This window comes from Stegodyphus dumicola, chromosome 6 (genome assembly GCF_044657685.1).
Source record: "Stegodyphus dumicola isolate Sdum_Otavi_A_Nest chromosome 6, ASM4465768v1".
In the NCBI taxonomy this organism is placed as follows: Eukaryota; Metazoa; Arthropoda; class Arachnida; order Araneae; family Eresidae; genus Stegodyphus; species Stegodyphus dumicola.
This window is the reverse complement of record NC_140773.1, coordinates 156,725,763-156,749,688: the sequence shown is the minus strand read 5'-3', so window position 1 is coordinate 156,749,688 and position 23,926 is coordinate 156,725,763. Positions and strand designations below refer to the sequence as shown.

At 31.6% G+C, this 23,926-nt stretch overlaps 1 protein-coding gene across 1 annotated transcript in view; it reads right to left on the bottom strand.

Moving 5' to 3' along the window:
* The window catches only part of LOC118183496 (proline-, glutamic acid- and leucine-rich protein 1-like), a 223,786-nt gene that overhangs the window by 82,145 nt on the left and 117,715 nt on the right, over positions 1-23,926 (bottom strand). The window contains exons 8-10 of the mRNA XM_085819090.1: positions 21,998-22,133; positions 10,554-10,641; positions 9,955-10,049 (exon numbers count right to left, since the gene is read on the bottom strand). Coding sequence (XP_085675216.1) covers positions 9,955-10,049; positions 10,554-10,641; positions 21,998-22,133 — 319 coding nt within the window. The remainder of the gene's footprint in view (positions 1-9,954; positions 10,050-10,553; positions 10,642-21,997; positions 22,134-23,926) is intronic.

The following is a 23,926-nucleotide window of genomic DNA, read 5'->3' as shown; positions in this document are numbered from 1 at the left end:
GACTTTTGAAAGCAGGGAAGAAATTGAATCTCAGCAGTAAAATCCTGAAATTAAATCCTTTTCTTGATAGAGAAGAAATCCTTAGAGTCGGTGGTAGACTCTGTAACTCGAATCTTTCAGAAAACACAAAGTATCCAATCATTCTTCCCAAAAGTCACCAAGTTACTGAATTGATAGTCAAACACTTTCACGAAGTGAACCTTCACGGAGGAGCCACATTAACATTATCTGCTCTGCGACAGAAATATTGGATCGTTAATGGCCGAGAAATTGTAAGAAAAATAATTTGGAAATGTATAAAATGTTTTAAAAATCGAACAAGCACATCCAGTCAGATAATGGGCGACCTACCTGCTTCTCGCGTATTGCTGGATAGAACATTCTCGAATACAGAACTAGATTTTGCAGGCCCCTTTTTAATTAAAGCTAGGAAAGGAAGAGGAGGAATGAGATATAAATGTTACGTTTGCCTTTACATATGCTTCACCACAAAGGCCATTCACCTAGAAGTAGTCAGTGATCTAACAACTGAAGCATTCCTAGCATCTCTTAAAAGATTTGTGTCACGCAGAGGAAAACCCAAGAAAATCTTTTCAGATAGAGGAACCAACTTTGTTGGGGCTGATCGAGAATTAAGAAGATACAAAGCTATACTTTCCTCTGAAGAAGCATTTCAAAACTACCTGAGCGGTGAAAATATTCAATGGATCTTCAATCCTCCTGCTGCCCCTCACTTTGGAGGCCTTTGGGAGGCTGGAGTGAAACAAATGAAGATTCACTTAAAGCGGACTATTGGAACCCAGGTTCTGACATACGAAGAATTTCACACCTTAATTACACAAATTGAGGCGTGTTTGAATTCCAGGCCAATACTTTCCATCTCATCTGACCCTGAAGATTTTAATCCTTTAACACCTGGACATTTCCTAATTGGGACTACATTAACAGCAATTCCTGAACCTGATCTTACAAATAATAAGCTAACCCCTGCTGAAAGATGGAAATTGACACAGCAAATTTTCCAGAACTTTTGGAAACGGTGGTCTAGAGATTATCTTTCACAATTACAAGGGCGTACCAAATGGTTGAGGGATAAACCAAATTTAGCCGTCAATGACTTAGTTTTGATAAAGGACGAAAATTTGCCTCCATTAAAGTGGCGACTTGGACGAGTAATTGAACTATACCCTGGTGCTGATGGAAAAGTTCGTGTTGTGAAACTAAAAACTTTATTGGGCGAAATGAAGCGTCCTATACATAAACTTTCCTGCTTACCATTGAGTGAATAAGACTCTAAAAAAAAAAACATTAATTGTATATTCATAATTTGTGTCTTTATTATTATTATTAATTCAATTACGTTTCAGATTCAGAGAATGGACCACAATTGTGAATTATGGTAATTTAGCAGTTTCATTATTTTGTTTTCCTTCTAGAGATTGTAAGTATGTTTTATTTGTAAAATTTTGTGCTAAATTTAATGTTGTTATTCAATTTAAATTTGTCATTATGCATTTTTATTTTATATGATATACTGTTGAACTTTTGGAAAACTTGTTTAAATCTAAAATTGAAGATCTTTATAATAATGTTGTAATGAACCAATGTTCATCGGGGCGGAGTATGTTCCGTCTTTTTGGTAGATAGGTGGCGCTCTTGATGCGCGCCGATGAAAAATATAGCACTTGACGCTTGAACATGAAGAATGACGCATGTCATATTTATTTGATGCTTGATTATGTTTCATGGCCGCTATAGGCAGAAGTAATATAAGTTTATCGTTAATAAATGTTATTTCTATGTTCTAAGAAATCTTGAAGTTTTGATTTGAAATTCTAATGCTCTCCCAACCTTGACTCCTGATACGAAACGATCTTTGAATTCACGACTCATGAAGAGAGACACCATACAAACTCCCTACAAGTTATGATGTAGATAACATTAAATTAGGAACATAATTTCTTTAAAAACATGTATAAATGTATTTTACACTAATAACAGTCACTATTTTAGAGATTTACATGATTATTATTAACTTATTTGATATTTATTTAAAGACAGTTAACTACTATTATAATCACAATGTAAGAATATTTTGCAGATTAAAATAACTGATTTGTAAACATACAATTTATTTCCTTGGTTTTTTGAAATACACTAGAATAATAAACTGTACAATAAAAGATACAAAACATATGTGCTTTTTTTAAATCTGAAATCTTTTGAGCTATTTTAACATCTAATTTATTTATGTCTATTTCCTTTTCTTTAACTATTCTTCTAAGTTCATTTGCTTTGATAAACAAATCAATGTTCATGCTGGTCTCAGCATCATCTGCTAAAGCATCTACTTCTTCATTAATATCTTTAATGTCCCTTTGAAGAAATTTTTTCTTCTGCTTCATATAATCAATTTCTTCCTCAATGATATTTCGTTTCCTCTTTGAATTTTCAGATTTAGTTAAAGATTTTTGTTCTCCTAAATACTGCATATATTTAGACCTTGCAGAAGCTGCTGCTGATCTCATTTCTTTATTAATTTCGATATTAAGAACACCTCCAGAAAATTTTATGTAATCAAATACTGTGCGTTGAAAAATGTATGAGGAGTCACTTAAATTTTCAATTTCAATTGCTTTATTTACAGAGAAGCCCCTTTCCGCAGAGGTCTGTCCATGTGACAAGATAAGAATCATTTTCACTATTTTCCATACTTTTGAATAGTGAAAATCATGAAAATAAGAAGTGAGAAATGTGTCAAGAGAAAGATTTTGAAGAACAAAAGTAGAAAATTCATGTAAATTTGTCTTAACTACTTTGTCTAGAAACTCTCCAAACTGCAGCAGAATTTCATCCCAATCATCTTGTAAAACACGTTTATTCTGCATTAATACCTTTAGAACTATTTTCATTTTGTTCTGGGCTTTTACTGGACTTTTAACCATCAATCGCGGGTCTATACAAGATGCATTTCGAATAAGAGAATAATTTATTGGACATTTAGACATTAAGTGTTGTACTATTGTTAAGACACATTGTTGAATTTCTTGTTTTAATGCAAAACTTTCAGCTTGTGAAATGTCCTTCTTGCGGCATTTATCATTCATTAACTGCTCAGCAATGAATCCCAAATAAACCTTACTTTTATCATTATAACAATTTGGATCATTAAAATTAAATTTATAAAGATTTTCTGCTTTAGTTATTTTTGAATATTCTAGTTTCAAAATTTTAAAGTGCTGAAGCATTTACAAGTTTTAAGATATCTTCAGCAAAAAACTTTCACTTTGATAATATTCAAGGAAAGGCAATAATATTTTCGACAGAGAAAGAAAAAAATTTCATTTTATAAGAAATGTTTTATCTTTAGTTGCCTCCAAAATATTTGAGAAGGATTTCGATGAATTTTTTTTAAACTTCCCCATTTTAACTTCTTTAATGTACAGTAGCAAGTCATCCCATATTTCAATGACTCTTTCAACTGTTGGGACATTTTGCAACCATCGGTAAAAGCAGAACTTCACAGGTAGCTTTTTTAAGCCAAATATAATTAAAAAATCTTCACGTCTTGCAGGAGAATCTTTAAAAATCCAATATAAGGGGGATAAGAATGATGGAATGTCCCAGCCATTGGATAACGTCCTATGCTTAAAAGCATTGTTAAGAATGTGTAAACCACATGTCCCTAATGTCAAGCATTGAATGTTATATTCCTCTGTCAAGTCCTGTTGCAATAAATCATAAAATTTTCAGTTTACTGCAGGACCATCCATCGATATTTGTAAGAGTTTTGACAAGTCTAGTTTTTCAACACATTCATAAAATTTGGATAAAATAATTTCACTTGTTGCATGCCCTATAAATGCAGAAGTAAGGTATTGAGTTCTGACCTTATTTTCGTGATGCCAGTACCTCACATAAATATCTAGTTGCTTCTTTTGATTTGTCAGATTAAGAGTCTCATCAAACAGTAATGTAAAAAACTCATCATTTTTACAATGCTTTAGTAACAAAGTTTTAAAATAAGGGCCAAGACCAAAATAACAGATATAAGCACATTTCTTTTCACCACATGAAAATTATTTTGCATTGGAATTATCCGGGAACATTTTAGTGAATAATGGCCCAATATCATCGCACGATTTAAAAGAATAGTGGCTTTTGATGCACTTAAAAGCCCACAATATTTCTGCATCTGTAACTTCAGATTTGAAAAGAAAAGAATTGATTTTATTATTTTCTACACTTATTGATGTTGAATTAGCAGTTACATCTTTTCCTGAAGTAGATGGTTCTTCTAACTTGACAAAATTCATGATACTGTTAGAAGAAACTCTGCAGTTGAGAAGGGAAAGATGTTTTGCAGCTAAAAGGGACATTACATGCAAGCCATTAGTAAAATTAAGTATCGCATATATATGTATATAATAAGAAATCTATATATATAATAAGAAATGTATACTGAAAATATACATTTTTTACTATATATATATATATATATATATATATATATATATACAGTACAAATTCCGAGCTCTGGACATTCAATATCTGGAATGATCTAAAATCCGGACCTCAAAGCCACCACCAACCAATTTTTTAGAGCTTTTTTGGAGGGAAGGGGTATGCTTTACGCATGCGCATTAGATTTTTTTCCTCATCATAAAAAAACATGCCGGAAATCCCGATTCTTAATCTCAGTAACTATTTGACTTAAGAGTAACTGATTTGTTATTCACATAAAGCCAGAACCAGCGCCAGAGCTCGCATGGCCGCATCAGGCGGCAGAATTTAGGGAAGTTAAACAGAAGTTTTTCATTGCGATGACAATGCCCCAATCATCAAGGAATTAACGGAAGGCGAAATCTGTAGTATGGTTCTAAATCCAGAAAATACAGCTACCGATAGTGAAGAAAGTAACAGAGAGGTTAATGAACGAAAAAAATTTTGATTGACAAGTTATTCGGAATTCTCGACACAGCAATTACAGGACTTGAACAATGGAACTTAATAACTCAACAAGAAATTATATGTCTATAGTATTAGTCTAAAGTAACAGCAGAGGAAAAAAATCAAACACCTCACATTGAAAGAAATGTTTAATAAAGTAAACATATAAATATTAAGCTCTTTTCTTTTGTAAATTTTGATACCCTTTAAATCATAAATGCTTCATTATTTCATAAATCACGATTTCATATTTTCAATTTTATAATTTCTACGTGCCATCTTACTAGATTTAAAATGATCTAATATCCGTAAAAATCTCAAATCTGGGATCGCCGAAGTCCCGATATCGGACTTTGTACTGTATATATATATATATAATACGGAATGTATATTTTCAGTTAAACTTCTACCCAATAACTTTAGTAATTCATGAAAGTTAATTTTGCGTCTAGTTAATTCAGGAAAATTAGTTTCAATTAGTTGTTTTCAGCTTTAAAAATATTAAAAATTTTTTAATTAGTTGTTTTCAACTAATAATTGTATCGCCATTAGCAAAAATAATGCATTACTATCAACAGCATAGGATTAAACCAAATACTTAATTGTCTATTGAAGCTTCAAAACGTATTTCCGAACTTCACTTTTTCTCGGCTAGCGTTACCGAATTTGCCCTTGGAGACCTAAAATCGAAATGGAGCCAACAGATTTCTCGCGAAATCGATAACAGACCCTCTGCAGAAATAAACTCATAATCCCGATATTCCATACATATAGTATGTGCAAAAGAGAATAAACTCCGTAGAAGGTGATAAAAAATTAATTTATGGCTTAATTGAAACAAACACAGAAATTAAGCTAAGCAAAACCGTGTAAAAACAAATTGAAATGATAAAACGAAACTTAATTTTCATGTGAATTTTCAGCGCTGATTCTCCCATTATAGAAATTTCAATTTGTTTCACACAAAGACCACATTTAGCTTTATAAGGATTGTCATCCATCAATATCCAGTCTTTGTAGTCAGCTTGATGAAGCCACAGTTTATTGAAAATGCACTTTCCAGGCATCTCGTTCCTATTGGCGTCGGAAAGGTTGTGGCCTTCCAGGTTGGGATTGCTCTAATTTTGGCAAATATTTTCAGAATCCCCGCTTTTTTTTCTCGAGCACCTTCATCATCACTTTCGCCTCTTAAAGAACTTCCAGCTTCACGCTTTCGTCACAATCTGCCTAAATTTATGGATAACACCTGTTTCGAAAGATTGGGTGAATAGCCGATAGACACCGATACTTTCGTTCGGGTAGCTAATTTTTTTTTTTTATTGTTTGCAACGTAAATCCGCCAACAGATTGGTTAAGAGCCGTGCAATTTTAATTCCATATTCACAAGAAATAGCAATTCACACATAGGATGGCAATCATTAGAAATGATAAGAAATGTCAAATGAGCAAAATTAAGGACCGTTTATTAATTTTGGCCAAAATTAAGGACTTTTAAGGACCAAAAATCATTTTTGAAAAAATTAAGGACTTTTAAGGACCGTATGAACCCTGTGTTTTATGTCTCTGTTGGCTTGAAGAAAGCAAAACTTCGACTACAAGAGACTTGGTTTTAGACCTTCACGCCACTACAGGAACTTGAATTAGCTTTTTTTCTGCTGCACAAAGGCTAATGAGGTTGGATTACATGTGAGAAAACCAATGGTTTGTCCCACTCATCCAGCTTCCAGATAAATTGGTGCGTTGTCATGTTCAATGGAACCAAGACAACTGTGCTTGAGTATTGTTTACTGAAGAGTACAGATATAGTCTGAACAGTGATTCTAGACATGTTTTAATCTGGAGAGAGAAAGGAACACACAATTTGCCTTTCCTTATCCCTGAAATGTCTGTTTTTGCAACTGCGGTTTAATGGTTTGAGAAGGAATCATGACACCGAGCTGCAAATCTTTCAAGAAGGTTTTTAACCACTCAAAGATATGTGGACGAAATATTGGAACCCTGAGTTAAAACTATTTAGGGGTGCCATTGACACAGACTTTTTGCTCATAGACGACAATGCTCAGCCTCATCGAGCATATGTGGTGCCAAAATACTTGCAAACAGAAGATACCACCTGAATGGACTAGCCACCTTTCTCAACCAACGTAAACACAATTTAGCATAAGTGGTATGCCTTAGGGAGCTAGATTCTGGAGCGCCAAATACCTCCCCAGATACTCCAGGAGCAGAATAGTACACTTTTAGAAAAGTGGCATGCAATTCCTTAAGACTTGACCAACACTTAAGTAAAGTCTACGAAATAGAGATGAGAGGTATGCATATCATACACCATACTAAAGAAAACTCTTTCACAAGAGATGACGACTAATTTTTCCATCATTTTCTTATTTCTATGAATTTGGTTTTAGTTTAAATATTTTAAGAATAATCAACTGCCAAACAGCAGGAATTTATGTTAACTAATGTTTTTGTACAAATTTCTATTAATAATTTTTCATTAAGTAGTAGTTACATTTTTTTCCTGTCATCCTTTAATTTTGATGACCAGTGTAATTCAACATCAACAACCTTAGATTCATTACATTAATATTTCTTTCTTTTAAAATTTCAAGCTATCCATTTTTAATTAATAATCTTATGAAGTATTAAAATCTGATGCTATTTTCAATACAGTACAAAGTCCAAAACCTGGATTCATCAGGACTTCGGTGATTCCAGATTTGGGATTTTTCATCATCAGTTTAAATCTAGTAAGATGGCATGTAGAAATTATAAAATTAAAAATATGAAATTGTGATTTATGAAATAATGAGGCATTTATGACCTAAAAGGTACAAAATTTACAAAAAGAAAAAGCTTAATATTTATATATGCTTGCTTTATTAAACATTTCTTTCAATGTATGTTGTTCAAGTTGCTTCATTTTTTTGTGCTAATATTGTTTCTTTAATTCTATAGACAGACATAATTTCTTGTTGAGTTACAAAGTTTCACTGTTCAAGTCCTGTAGTTGCTACGTCATGAATTCCGATTAACTTGCCAATCAAAATTCTTTTGTTTTCAATAGCCTCTCTCTTCACTATCAGTAGCAGTATTTTCTGGATTTAGAACTATACTACCGATTTCACCATTCGTTAATTGATCGACGATTGAAGCATTGTCATAGCAGTATTTTCTGAATTTAGAACTATACTACCGATTTCACCGTTCGTTAATTGATCAACATTTGAAGCATTGTCATCATAATGAAAACAATCTGCTATATCATCTTCATTTATAACCGTTTCTCCATATTTCTTTACAAAAATCCATTAGTTGGAAAATTTCACCTCTGGTTTGCATTATTCAAAAACATTCAAATTCGCGGCAATCATTTTCGTGAAATATGGCAGCTGGCCAGAAATTTTGCCAAGCATTAAAAAAAAAAAAAAAAAAATATCTGGAGGCACATCCTCAACCGATCTTGCGCTGCTTCACACAGCAGATTTTATGCTAAAATATTTTTAAAATTCTTGAATAGTGTTGCCATTATTAAAGAAATTTAACATGGATTTTAAAAATGCTACTTTATATTTGCATTTCAGCACGTGCACTACTCTGATATTCATAAGCTGAATGATGGACATACAGTTTGGAGGGAAAAATAACATGGATACATTACCTTTCACTAAAACTTTAAGTGAAATATGAACCATACAGTTATTTATAATCAGGACAATTTTTGCATCATCAGGTAAACCAAGCAAATTCAAATTTTGCCGAGCCCCCTTGGATATGAAATGATCTTCAAACCCAATCATACATAAATGCTTGTGTCATCAATGCTCTTTTATTTGCATGATATATAACATGGAAAATCTTTACTCCTTTAAATGCTCGAGGTCATGTATTTTTCCAATTACGAAAAGCTTACAATTTGCAAGTTCTTGCAGCATTTGCGCATGCTAAAATTGTTAGTCTTGCTTTGGAATCTTGGACACCATTTAGAGCCTTTTCTATGGAGGTTGCTAAGGTATTTCATGGCACATATTGTCCCCCCCCAAAAAAAAATAGAGAAAAGAAAAGACCAGTTTCATCAGCATCGTAAATTAGTCCTGGAGATAAGGTTTCACTATTCATGAGTTTAATGAATTCATCTGCAAATACTTCAGCAGCTTCAGTATCAGCAGTATTATTTATATTACAAATAGGAACAAATTATAACTCATGAACACATTGAAACAATAACTATATTTATCAGCGAACTGCCAAAAATATTCCTTCAAAATGCTTATTGACATTCAGAATTCAGTCATAAAAACAGACAGAAATTTCAGATGATTAAAATTAAAGACCTCCTACCAAATTTGGTCAAAATTAAGGAAAGCGGGCTTCATTAATTTATGCTTTTAGATGGCACATTAGGTTCTGTTCACATAATGGCTTTTTGGTCAATAAGAGGCATAAACTGAGCTTTGTTGCTAGGCAATGGTGCAGATCTTGTTGCATCATAAAAACTGGTTAAGAGACTTTGCCTTAAAGTTCTAACTTTCAAATTTATGCTGACTTGATATAAAAACAAATTAATTACAGCAAGACAGACATGAACTGACATTCGATTGGTTTTTCAAAATTTTGCACCCGATAGAAAATATTTTCTTTTCATGGTCCCCACTTTCAATCACTGGGATTAACAAAAATGCTTTTCGAGCTTTAAAACAGATGTATGAAGATAAAATAGAAAAATATATTCATGCTACTTTGTTGCTATATGCAATTAACAACTGAGAATTCTTAGTAACATTCTTTATTATTTTTTATAAGCTAAGATAAATATTTATGCAGATGGTCAGTAATTCAAAGTCAATTAGAACACTTGTCAAATTAGATATTTACTACAGCTTCATTTAAAATTTCATTGAATTATTATTATTTACTTTATTACCAATGAATTTTAAAGCCTGGCATGAATTTTGCATAAAAATATACAACAAATTGTTAAAATTATATATAAATAATAGTTACTTTAAAATCAACGCTTCTAAAAGAACAAAAGCAGCATCTTGCATCATAGGCAAGAGAGCTATGACATCTGCTACCTCTACAGATGTGGATGTTCCCTAGAAGAAAGGGGGGAAAGCATACAATAAGGAAGGAAAGGAAATCTTATACAGTGAAACTTCAGTTTACAAATTTTATTCATAAATAAAGGTTGTTTGTCAGCAGAAACAATTTTTCCCATGGGAATTAATGCAAAATGGATTAACACATTTCTGCAACTTATTTATTTAAACTTCACAATGACATTTTGTAAACAAGCTCATAAACCAAAACCAATAGAAATAATTAAATATAAAACAAAAAAGATAAAAACAATATGAAACAGATAAAATAAAGGTACATTTAATTTTAATGCATCTATATGAAAAAATGTGGGTAGCATAAGTAAAAAATGATGAGAAAGATACTACTATTGGATGAGGCATTATTAATCAATAGGATTTTAAAATTATAAGAAAGAACAAAAATATTCTTTTACAAAATATGCTGGTAAAGACCATTGTGTCATGCATTTTTAAATAATACCCAGTTTTTGTCTCCTCACATATTACAATTTAACTTACCTGAACTAATTCTTGCAAATTAAACATTCGTGATACAAAATTAAGTGTATCGAGTACAGGTACATGAACTGGGTGTTCAGGAGAAGAGCTATCCAGAAAGACAAAAAACATATTACTTTCTGAAGAAAAGCATAATATAAATTTTTAAAAAATATACAGACAATTTATAATTTACTTTCTGTTGTTAAAAAAAAGATTTGCACAAGACAAAAAGCTTTTGGATAAAGCTTAGCTTTCTCAATTTTTTTTTATAACATCAGAAGAGGCAGAAACCAGGGTTGCCACTCAAACAGGAGAATGAAATTCCCTGACTTTTCCAGGTTTTCCAGGTGTGTTTCAAGAAAATTCCAGTCTATCCGCATAATGTACGTTGGCTGTGCTAAGAGGTAAATTAATTATGGTATTACTTGTATTGTGTAGCAAATTCACTTAATTATTCAATAAATCCCAGGACATTTATTCTTAATTATTCTTGGTATACTTTGATAATTTTGTTTAGTTTTCCACTTAAGAAACTTAATAAAATTTAAGATATATATATTGGATAACAAATGTATGTTTTATTTAATTAATACTCATGATCATCACCAGTTCAACACGAGGCTAATCCGGTCCTTATAAATCACAACGCAATGCTAAATAGTTAGATTAGATTTTAGGTAAATTTAATTTGCATGAGGTATGTTCTTAAAAGGCACCTTAACACTTGAAAACACAAATATAATTATAATAGGAGTTGTTTTCTCCACTGAAGATTAAGATTAGAATCTTCCCAATCTGGAATAAAATAAGGCTTTTTTTGCAGACATTCTGCAGCTAAACGAAAGAAATCTATTTTAATAAATTGAGGTATTTTATATTAATTTCGCAGCATACATAAGGAAAAAATATGTGCATTAAATTTCGTGATGGTATGTCATCATACTGCTATAATTAATTTCAGGATTATGCCAGAGAAAATTTCCTGAAATTTGGAAATATTATTTACTAATAATAAATAAATCTAGAGGAAGAAGGAACATTAAATTATATGAATAACATAAAAATAATTACTTAAAAATTGAATTATAATAATCAACGATATTTTAGCGAATATAGTTATATTACATGGCTAGCCTAGATGACTGATTACTATTTTTTTATTTTACTGCAAAATGGCAAGGTATTTATTAAAAAGAAAAAAAAAAAAAGGTTTTAAAAAGATTTTGCGGTAAAATTCTAGTATACGGTAAGGCTTTGGCACGATTTTGAAAATTGTCGCCAAGACCAAAATGACCCGTTTAATGCGCATCATGATGTCGCCAAATCTTATTATTATTCTAACCAAAGAACGTCTATGTAAAGAAGAAAAGGTTCCATACAAGTAAAATGCTATTACGCCGCTAGAATGCGGAGGGAAAATTTGCCAAGGGATTTGCGACGGAACCTGGCGGCCAGAATTTCCCTCTCCACAATGTGTACAGGAAATTGAGAAACACGTGTTAAGAAGAAACGCTCTTTGACAAAAAGAAAACTACGAAAATCCGTTTTTAAATTATTGTGAAAAATCCAAGAAGAAACGTTTTATCAAAGGGCGTTTCTTCTTGGATTTTTCGCAATAATTTTAAAAACGGATTTTCGTAGTTTTTTTTTTCCTGAAAATAACTAATCCATGAATTAATTTACTTGCACCAAAAAATATTTTCTTTTCCTTTACAGTTTAATCACTTGCGCTAAGACTAAACTTCACGGTTGTGGTGCCATGCGCTACAATATAACAAGCGGTAAAGTGTCTCATTTACGCCGCTCCGCATCTGCGAGTGCAATCCAGAGCTGTAACTCAAGAAATAAACAATCTCGTTGTTAGGCGACGTGTGCACCACGTTATTTTCATTTTCGCGATAAATGCTTATCGACGTTGTGTTCACGTCGCTCGCAGTTTGAGACAAAAGCATCTCCACGTGCGTGGCACGTCTTTTTAGCGCAAGTGGTTAAAGAAATTTTAAACGATATTCATTTTATGAACTCTTGATAACGTGACCTTCGAACTTCGACACCGGTTTCAAGCTTTGGCAACAGATATATCAGACATGCACAGCTGTTTCCCTCTATGATGGAACGGAGCCACAGCCACGTCTGTTGCAGAGAGGTTTTCCTTCTTTACGATACATATTCTTTGATTCTAACCACCATGGTACCGTATACTAGGATTAAACCCATTTTGTTTTATACGAGAACAGGTACTTTCTTTAATTCATGCACTGCACATGCGATTCTCGAGAATACTGGAAACCAAAACTTGCGGGAAAGTTGCTTTGCCTTTCTAAAAGACAATCAAATTGGAGCTGCGAAAATTGGCTCTATGCCAGCTACCCGAATGACACTCACGTGATACATAACTCGCCAAAAAAGTTATCTCTTCCGACGTCGGCGCAAAAATCGCTTTTTTTGGCGGGATCGTTGTATGAACTTCCCTGACTTTTCCAGATTTTGACAAAAATACTTAAATTCCCTGACTTTTCCCTGAATATTTTGGTCAATTTTCGAATTCCCTGACTTTTCCCGGTTCTCCCGGTAGCGTGGCAACCCTGAGAAATTAAACCTGTTTACTAAAAATGAACCCATTACAGGGATAGGGGAAATTGAATATTTACCCAGTGCAACAAATATTTTTTTAACATAAACTTATTTATTTAATATGCATATAACTCATGTTTTATAAATTGCTTTTGAAACATATTTTAAAATTTTTATCAAATGTTTTATTTTTATCTAAAATAAAAGTTGGTACCTATCTAATAGGCACAAAAATGATGCCACACTTGCTTTTATACTGCGATAAAATAAAATAACCTGATGTGTACTCTACATGACTTCCTTGTACGGAATATTAAATTATATGTATTTTTTCTTGTATTTCATTTAAACTTCTTGGATTGAATTAAATCTACTTCATCGATAGCGCATAAACCACAATAGAATAAATGCACTCTTTAAAATTCACTATATTTGTTTACCATAGCGACACTCTGGCGCTAAATTCATTCAACAGCATTATATTTTGTTCATATTATAACTCAGAAATGCACAAAATTTACATTATTTGAAGAATTATCTAATCGCTGCCACATGTTCTATTCAAATACTATAACAAATTTAGAACGATGTATAAAAGAAATGAAGCAAACAAAACAAAAAAGAACGTTTTTTACAGATGATTCAGTATTTCTGATTCAATTAATTCAGTTCTCACTTTGCGAAAAGGCAAAAATACATAAAAACTCAAAGTATATATATTAAAAATTATGAATAATCATAAACACTTATTTCAGGGTTGCCACTCAAACAGGAGAATGAAATTCCCAGGTGTGTTTTAAGAAAATTTTAGCACGTTGGCCGTGCTAAGAGGTAAATTAATTATGGTATTACTTGAAAACACACAAATTTGCGAATTATATATGACTTATAATATATATATATATGTATAATTCCCAAAGAATTACTATTATAATTATAAACAACATATATTAATACTATACATATCATAATTATAAAAGGAGTTGTTTTCTCCGCTGAAGATTGAGATTACAATCTGCACAATCTAGATTAAAAAAGTCGATTTTTTGCAGACATGTTGCAGCTAAACAAAAGAAAGAAATCTATTTAATGCTATTTTTAAATAAATTCAGGTATTTTATAATTATTTAGCAGCATACACATAAGCAAAAAATATGTTCATTAAATTTCGTGATGGTTTGTCGTCATACTGCTAGAATTAATTTCAGGATTATGCCAGAGAAAATTTTCTGAAATTTGAAAGTATTATTTACTACTAATAAATAAATTTAGAGGGAAGAAGCAACATTAAATGATACGAATAACATTAAAATAAAGATAATTACAGTCCAAAGTCGTTAATTCGGACACCCATAATCCGGAATGATCTATAATCCGGACGTCAAAGCTACAAACTTTCTGCGCATGCGTCGCATTCACGCATGCGCACAGGCGTTTACGAGAGCGCGTAAGACCCTTACGGCTGCGAATATGTTTGTGCGCATGCGCGTTTAATGTGTAACGGAGTTATACGCTAAGCTAAAATTATCTAATTCAGTTAATGTTGCAGATTGCGTTGTTCCTTAATCTTCGAATTGGATCTGGCTTATTATTTTTTGCAGACTGTTAGAGCAATTTTATAAAAGTAAGCTTGAACTTTCGATTATGTCAAGTAGAATTTTCGATATATATTTACTACAAAGCGAAAGTATGTTTTGAAATCCAAAATCTGTTTATCAATTTTACGCTGCTCTGCAGCAGAGGGGGGGGGAGCAGAAACATCATTATTAGATTATGATAGATTAGAAAGATTATGTCAAATAGAATTTCCGATATATATTTACTAATATGTAATTTGTATCTACAAAGCGAAAGTATGTTTTGAAATCCGAAATCTGTTTATCAATTTCACACCGCTGATTGGAAGTTGATCTGTCAGCACTATCCTTATCTTCAGGGCAGATGTTTTATTTTATTTGGTTTATAATTCCGTACTAAGTGTAGTATTTCATCTCGATCTACTCGGTCTTTGATATGATTTAAATCAAGTTCCTGTCATTATAATTCGCTTCCGATAGTGAAGAAAGTGACCCAAATGTTATTGAAAACAAAAACATTTTGATTGACAAATTCGGTATTCTCAACACAGCAATTATAGGACTTGAACAGCGGAACTTTGTAACTAAACAAGAAATTATGTCTGTTTAATAGAATTAAAGAGAAAGTATTATCACATGAAACGAAGCAACTTACATTGAAGGAAATGTTTAATAAAGTAAACAAATAAATATTAAGCTTTTTCTTTTTGTAAATTTTGATACCCTTTAGATCATAATTATTCTTTATTTCATAAATTACGGTTTTATATTTTTAATTTTGTTATTTCTGCATGTTATCTTACCAGATTTAAATTGATGATCTATAATCCGGAATCGCCGAAGTCCCGACGAGTCCGGATTAACGACTTTTGACTGTACTTAAAAATTGAATTAGAATAATCAACAATATTTTAGCAAATATAGTTATATTAAATGGTTAGCATAGATGACTGGTTACTCTTTCTTTATTTTACTGCAAAATGACAAATAAAGTATTTATTAGAAAGAAAAAAAAAAAAAAAAAAGGTTTTAAACATTTTGGGATAAAATTCTGGTATACGGTAAGGGCTTGGAGTGATTTTGAAAATTGTCGGCAACACCAAAATGATCCGTTTTACTGCTCATCATAATGTTGCCAAATCCCATGTGTACCGTACATGGAGGTTATTCTAATCAAACAACGTCTATGTAAAGAAGGAAAGGTTCCATAGATGTAATGCTATTACACTTCTAGAATGCGGAGGGAAAATTCCTTCTTTGTGATGTATACAGGAAATTAAAGGAACCGTTGTTAAGAAGAAATGTTCTTTGACAAAACATTTCTTTTTTTTTTATTTTTCGCAATAATTGAAACACAGATTTTCATAGGGTTTCCCCCCCTCAAAATAACTAATCCATTAATGAATTTACTTAAGCGAAAAAATATTTCCTTTTACTTTAAAGTTAAAAAAAAATTTAAACGATATTCATTTTACGAACTCTTGATAAAGTGACCTTCGAACTCCGACACGGGCTTCGAGCTTTGGTGACAGATATTTTGTGCGCAGCTGTTTTCCTCTATGTTGGAACGGAGACACTCTTGTTGCAGAGAAGTTTTTCCTTCTTAACAATACATATTCTTTGATTCTAACCTCCATAGTACCGTATACTAGGATTAAACCGATTTTGTTTTATACGAGAATAAGTATTTTATTTAGTTCAACATGCACTGCACATGCGCATGCGATTCTCAAGGTTACTGGAAAGCAAAGCTGCTAGAAACTTGCTTTGCCTTTCTAAAAGACAATCTAATTAGAGCTGCGAAAATTGGTTCTATGCCAGCTGCCCGAATGACACTCACGTGATACACAATTCACCAAGAAAGTGATCGCTTCTAACATCGGCACAAAACTCGCTTTTTTGGGGGGGGGATCGCTGTATGAAATTTCCCGAGATTTTGACTAAAATATTTAAATTACCTGACTTTTCTGGTCAATTTTCGAATTCCCTGACTTTTTCCGGTTTTCCAGGAATGTGGTAACCCAGTTAATTTCCTCGAAAATATTCCAGAAAGGATTAAGGATGATTTAATTCGCAATAATAAAATGAAGATGGTACCTTTGTTGTTGTGAGGCTTAGTCTCTCAAGATTGGCAACAAATTTACTATTCTGCTGTTTTAAATGTAAACAAACATGTCGGCCATGTTATTTAAAAATTAGGCTTAACTGCACTTCAAAAGCTTTTAAATTGTTGATAACTCTATAAATATTATTTGCAGATTTCCTAAAGGCATAAAAACCTTAACCGGAACATAAGAACAACATAATTAAAACCATTTTTAAAGCAAAAAATACACAATTTACAAACATATAAGAGTAAAGAAACTGAGATCACTGAGCCGGGTAACACAGTGGATATATATATAAATATATTTATATCGGTTTGGTGTGGCTGATTTCAACGAAAATATGAGGTGCACATCTACATGCTATAGCAGTTCTATATACAAAATTTCAACGTTCTGAGGCTACTTGTTTTTGAGTTATGCGAGATACAATACGTAAGTACGTACAGACACCACGAAAAATTCTCTTCAGAATTCATTTTTAAGCAGTTTTATAATTGTTTTGGAGGAAAGAGTCTTTTGTTCTGTTCTTAAGTTCAGATGTCATGCAAAAACATCATTAAATTTCATTCCATAGTGGTCAAAATGAATATTTTCGTTGAAATATGCTGTCAAACTTTTCGCGATTACAATATTTCATTTTTACTTCGTACCAAGGAAGTAAAAATGAGAATGAGAAGTTTCACAACAACTCAGCAGGAAACAGGGATCAATTTGGCAGGTTAATAGTCTCAGCTCCGATTTAACACTTTTAAGTTTTACAGGATTTTTTTCCCATAGACAGTCTCTTTTGAGGGAATAAACTAGAATTCCATACGGTATGATGGAAGATTTATGATCTCTAGCAAAGAACTGCAGTAACAAATGTATTTATAGCTTTGTAATTCTTCAGATCTGAATTCTGAAGTCTGCCATGCAACAAATGATTGAATGAGCTACTAAAATGTATTTTTAAAATCATGGCTTTCCTTTACTAATGATGCTAAACAACACCAGAAAAAACTGCATACTACTTAGGTGCTTAACAGAATAGCAAACTTTAGGACAATATATTGTTTTCCACATGATTTGGCTATCTACGGTAACACTCATTACAAATCATGATTGGCAAGTTTTTTCCACAGTGGGGAAAAAACCATAAGGAAGAAATATGATTCTTCCATTAAAATTGCAGAAACTATTTTAAAACTTATTTCAGATATGCTTATATTATTATATCTACACTGTAATTATTATATCTACACTTTATTAACATGTAACACTGTTGATTTACTAATTTTTAACATTTTTATTTCTCTGTAATTTAATTAGCCTTCTTTGTATGCTTGCAATGATCTTTTTTTTTGATAATATTATACACTTGCTATGAGATCTGCTTTCACATCTTAGATAGATTCTGAAATTGAATTAAAGTTCTTATGAACAACAAAAAAAGCAAAACAACAATTATTTAGAGAGAATATAAAACAAAATTAAAATATACATTTGTGTAATAACTTATTTTGCAATTTTGAATGGACAAATTCAAAAAAGAGGAAAATACTCTAATTCAGCTGAACTTTAACCTTATAAAACCGGGCCGAAATCCTCATAATATAGCCTTCAGACCGGCGCGATCCGAAACAGTTTTGCCCCTCTTTCACATTTTCCTAATGAGAAAAGTCGTTAGTCCCCCTCCATGGATGAAGTAAAATTTACATGTTTGTCGGACGCTTATGTTCCATAGTAGAGGGGTTGCCAGATTTGCGATTTTTTCGATGATTATTTTGCTTTCATTTAAATTAAGTTCTAAATAAATAGTGCATAATAAATATGTAGTACTGGATGCATATCCAGTGCACAATTTATTTAGAACAAAATGTATGCAATGTTTATATTTCACTCACTATTTCTGATCAATCTCATAAATAATTTGTGAATTTTTTAACTTTCTTTTCACTCTGCATTTATATTCGAGTATTTTCGTATTAGAAATTAGAAAACAAGAACAAAATTTAACAAAATATAGTAAATATGGACTAGCTTTGTAAGTCTGCAGGCTGGAATGCGATTTTTAATAACATATTTTCATTAACAAAATAACGGTAATGACTAATTTAATGAAATAATAATAATAATATTTATTACCATTAGATGATTACAATGAGATTCAATACAATTAGATTTTGAGATGAACTTACAGCAATAATAAAGCTTTACATAACAATAACAGAGATTGAAATCTGCTTTTTTTGATAATTTTTTTATTATAATATAAAAATCAAAATCTGAGATACATTGGTTGCGTTTCATCATTTAACTTTAACAAATATTACATTGGACTATCAGGCAAAGAAGGTATATCTTTAACGAGAATTTTTCTTTGTAAAATTGGCTTTTGTTTATGTTAGCAGAGAAAAAAAAATCCGTGACCTATACATGCAATCATCAAAAGAATTTTGAGAACAGTTTTAAATGTTCATGAAGAATTAATTATATGTCAATTTCTTTTCATAGGTAGAAATTTCGTCTAAAACCATCGTTATATCCAAAGGTTGAAGTCTATTTCATTTTCAACGAATATTCTATTTGCACATAATATATTTTCTAATTTATTTTAGAAAGGTAATCTTTCACGTTTTCAAAAGAATAAGGACATACTGGGTGTTGATTTCCAGTAATGAAAATGATTACCTTGGAATATTTTCAAAGCAAAATTAAGAAAACCGTTTACGCCAAATTTTGCATAAATTATCTTCTCGTGTATTTTTTTATTTAAAGTGTGAAATTTTCTCTTTGAAAATATAAAAAATCATGAACTGAGCAAAATTAATTCACGAGAAATAACTTTGAAATGCAATAATTCCATTGTAATATGAAATAGTGGAGAAAAGTGCAATACAGTGTATTTATTCACTAATAATCCCCTCATATGCGTAATTTATGTACTGTTGATTGAGAAACATAGGTTAGTAAATTAAACTGGTTATTTCAATACTTTTCCTTTATCAATATTGTTACGGGCTCTTCAGTAGAGCGGTAAGGGTGGCTGAAAACTTGAAGCTCGCTTGAGTTTGAATCCCGGCTAAATAGTTGGATTCATAGTTTTTGTGTAACGTAAATGCAAGCCAGCTTCTCTTAGAAAGTCCTCCGCGAAGGCATAACTCCCCTTATACAGGTAATTGTTGTGTGCTTTGATGTAATTCAGTAAGCGAACAAAATTAGTCCAATCAAACCCCGAAGAATGGGTTGATTACATGTGGAGTTTTCCACCAGGAACGTAAATGCGAGCAATTTTCTCTTAAAAAGGTTTACACGAAAGCATCCATCCCCTTAAGCAGATAGCCTTTGCGTGCTTTTCCGTAATCCAATCCTAATTTTCATATATTTAATAGTAAGTTGACATACACCTTATTACAGACAAAATAATAACCTTTTTTAAAGATATTTTTTTATTAACTTGTCTGAATTCCCTTTATCTCTTGAGGAGTATAAGAATTTCGGCAAATAAAACTGGCCGAAATTTTACACAATGTAACTGATGTTTTGATTCAATTTAGAAGTAACGTGAGCTTTACTGATATTTAAATACGTTTTGGCAGATCTCATCCTAAAAGAGGGTCTAAAGATAAATTTATTTTATTTAATTTACAATCAATGAAAATCATTGAAAGCAATCACTGAATGAATGAAAATCACAAAAACTATTATGTATACAATTGTCTCTTATTTATCTCCTGATAAATCAGACAAAATTGCCTACATAATAGAAGCTTTTTGAAAGAGTTAACAGTTCTTAAGGGTTTTATGCACTCCACAAAAAAATGTCAAAATAAAATCTTATTATTAATAAGTATGAAAAAGTTCATAAGTATGAAATAATTAATATTCATTAGTATTCATAAGTACTTATTATTCATAAGTATGATTTTGCACGCTTAAAGAGAGTGCAAAATCGCTGACGTTTTAATCATAGCAAAAGTCAGTACTAAAAAAATTAGCATTGAAATTATGAGACAGATTGAGAGAGAAATGGCCTCTATTTGATTTTCAAGTATATTGGCACGAGACGAACCTGCAGTTTTTGCCAAAATGTAGCCAAACTGATAAGAAGAGGGAAATAATGCATAGCCAGCGGCTACTCTGAGCAGCGACAATGTACCACCCAGAGATCTACAGATAGGCGATTCTCTAAAATAGAGAGGGCATGGATGGTACGACAGTTGTACCAATGCCGGAGTCAGAGAAAGTCATTCTCCTGGTACAACTGCTGTACCAGCCAGCTTCAGAAAGTTAATCTCAGCTATACTACGCACTTCATGAGAAATTCAGAAATGACACATTCCTTTTTACCATACAAGAATTAATGAATTACAAATGGTATCAGGATAAAATATGATTTTAGAAATGATGTTTCTCAGTAGAGTTGGCAAATTTTCCATGACAAAGAAAATTGGCTGGAATAAATTCATTTTTATTTAGCATCATTATATAGTTGAGCCATTTTTTGGTCCTATCTAATTTCCAATATAATTTTCATACTGCTGTAGCAAAGTTCCAAAGGTATACAAAAGTATGGCAAATGAATTAAACACAGATAAAAAAGTTGCTGGTTTACCAGAGCCTAAAACATTAAACAAAATAAACATGTGCTTACAGCGTTAAGGAATGGGGGAACCACAAATTTGTTTTGAGTTTATTATTAAATTCGTAGTTTCACTAAGACAAAAAAAAAAAAAAAAAAAAAAAAAAGAAGAAGAAGAAGAAGAGAGAGAGAGAATGGAGGGGAAAAACAAGTAATATACTCTTAATGTATGTGGAGGATGGCCCCAAAACTAAGTGCTTAGTTCTTGAACAGTTTTAATTCAACTCCACTTTTTTCCCTTCAACAGCAGTCATGAGTCCATATCCTTGAATCCCTAAAATTATAAGCACTTGATTCATAATAAATGCATGTATAAAATGCATTCGCGAAGGTGAGTAAAATTGTTTAAGGGCTGGATTTAGCTCATGGGCCACTAATTTGAGACTGTGTTAGGTTCTTTTTTAAGTCATTTTTCTCTATATGCGAACACACAGCAAACACAATTATCTATAGTCATGACCTTACATATAACAACAGCATTAAAATACAAATATAGAAATTGTTTTCATTTACTAAACATATTTAGTAACATAATATATGTAATTAAAAATTTATACAATTAGAAATATTGCTATGAATTACCTGATCATTTTGGCCAGGCATTTACATAAGTTTACAAATCGCCGTGCCTCACTTAAACGTGAAATATACACATCATCTGATAATGGTGGCATAGGTAATATCAAGTTTTCATCTAGAGGTACCTTCCTCATTTGATCTATTTAATTAAATACACATATAATTATTTATATTAAAAACATAATATAAGAATTTCAAGTAATATGCAAAGGGGGGTAATATTTCAAGTAATATGTAAAATTTCAAGTAATATGGGTAAAATTTCAAGCAAAGGGGGGTAATATTTCAAGTAATATGCATATCAAGTAATATGCAAATTAAATACACATATAATTATTTATATTAAAAACATAATATAAGAATTTCAAGTAATATGCAAAGGGGGGAAAATTCAAGATTTATGATCACAAAATTATTTTTATTTAAATACTAATACAGTCAAAAGTCGTTAATTCGGACACCCATAATTCGGAATGATCTATAATCCGGACCTTAAAATTAAAAACTTTCTGCGCATGCGCCGCGTTGACACATGCACATAGGCGTTTATGTGTGCACGTAAGACCTTTTACGACTGCGCATATGAGTGTGCGCAAGTGCAGAATACGTTTTTGCGTGCACGTTTTATGTATAATGGACGTATAAGCTAAATAATTATCTATTTCAGTTAATGTTGATGATTGCGTTGTTCCTTAATTTCCGAATTGGATCCGGCTTATTACTTTTTGCAGACTGTAAGAGCAATTTTATAAAAGTAAGCTTAAACTTTCGATTATATCACATAGAATTTCCGATATATATTTGTTAATATGTAAAGGATCTAAAGCGAAAGTATGTTTTGAAATCCGAAATCTGTTTATCAATTTCACGCTGCTCGACGGGGAGAACGCTGCGGCGGGCGCGTAATGAATTGGAAGTTGATCTGTCAGCACTATCCTTATCTTCAGGGCAGATGTTTTTACTTTATTTGGCTTATAATTCCTTATCAAATGTAGTATTTCATCTCGATGTGCTCCGTCTTTGATATGATTTAAAACAAGTTCCTCGTCATTATAATTCGCTTCCGATAGCGAAGAAAGTGACAGAGGTTATTGAAAACGAAAAAATTTCGATTGACAAATTAGTCGGTGTTCTTGACACAGCAATTATAGGACTTGAACTGCGGAACTTTGTAACTGAACAAGAAATTATGTCTGTTTAATAGAATTAAAGAGAAAGTATTATCATATGAAACGAAGCAAAACTTAAACAACTTACATTGAAAGAAATGTTTAATAATGTAAATAAATAAATATTAAGCTTTTTTCTTTTTGCAAATTTTGATACCCTTTAGATCATAATTGTTCTTTATTTCATAAATTACATATTATAAAAGAGTAATATAAATAAGAACTTCACTGTTCAATGTTTGACAATTCAATATTTTCAAAAAGTTAAAAAAGCTCTGACCAATAAAAGAACCTTAAACCTCAATACTTTTTTTACTAAGTCAACTATAATTTTAGCATTATTTAAGGTTTGAAATAATGCATTACACATGATGGAAACGAATCAAAAACTTCAGAAGGATCATGCTTTACTGCAATGCAGAGTTGGATGTAATTCAATTGCAAAGTAACTGCAAATACATATAATTCGATTATGATGTAATTCATTACACTGCAATTACAGTTGCTTATATAATTATAATATAACTGTAATTTGAAATCCTTCAATTACAATATAAATGTAATTATAACTCAGGCAATATGGTTATAATGGAACTGCAATTGCAGTTTATTCAATTACAATGTAACGGCATTATAAACCGTACGATTAAGATGTAATTTGAACTGCAGTATATAATATTGTAAATGTAATTAGATTTCACAATTACATTTTGCCTAACTCTGGCTCAGTTGATAAACTGTTCAGGAAGATAGCTATGATCCA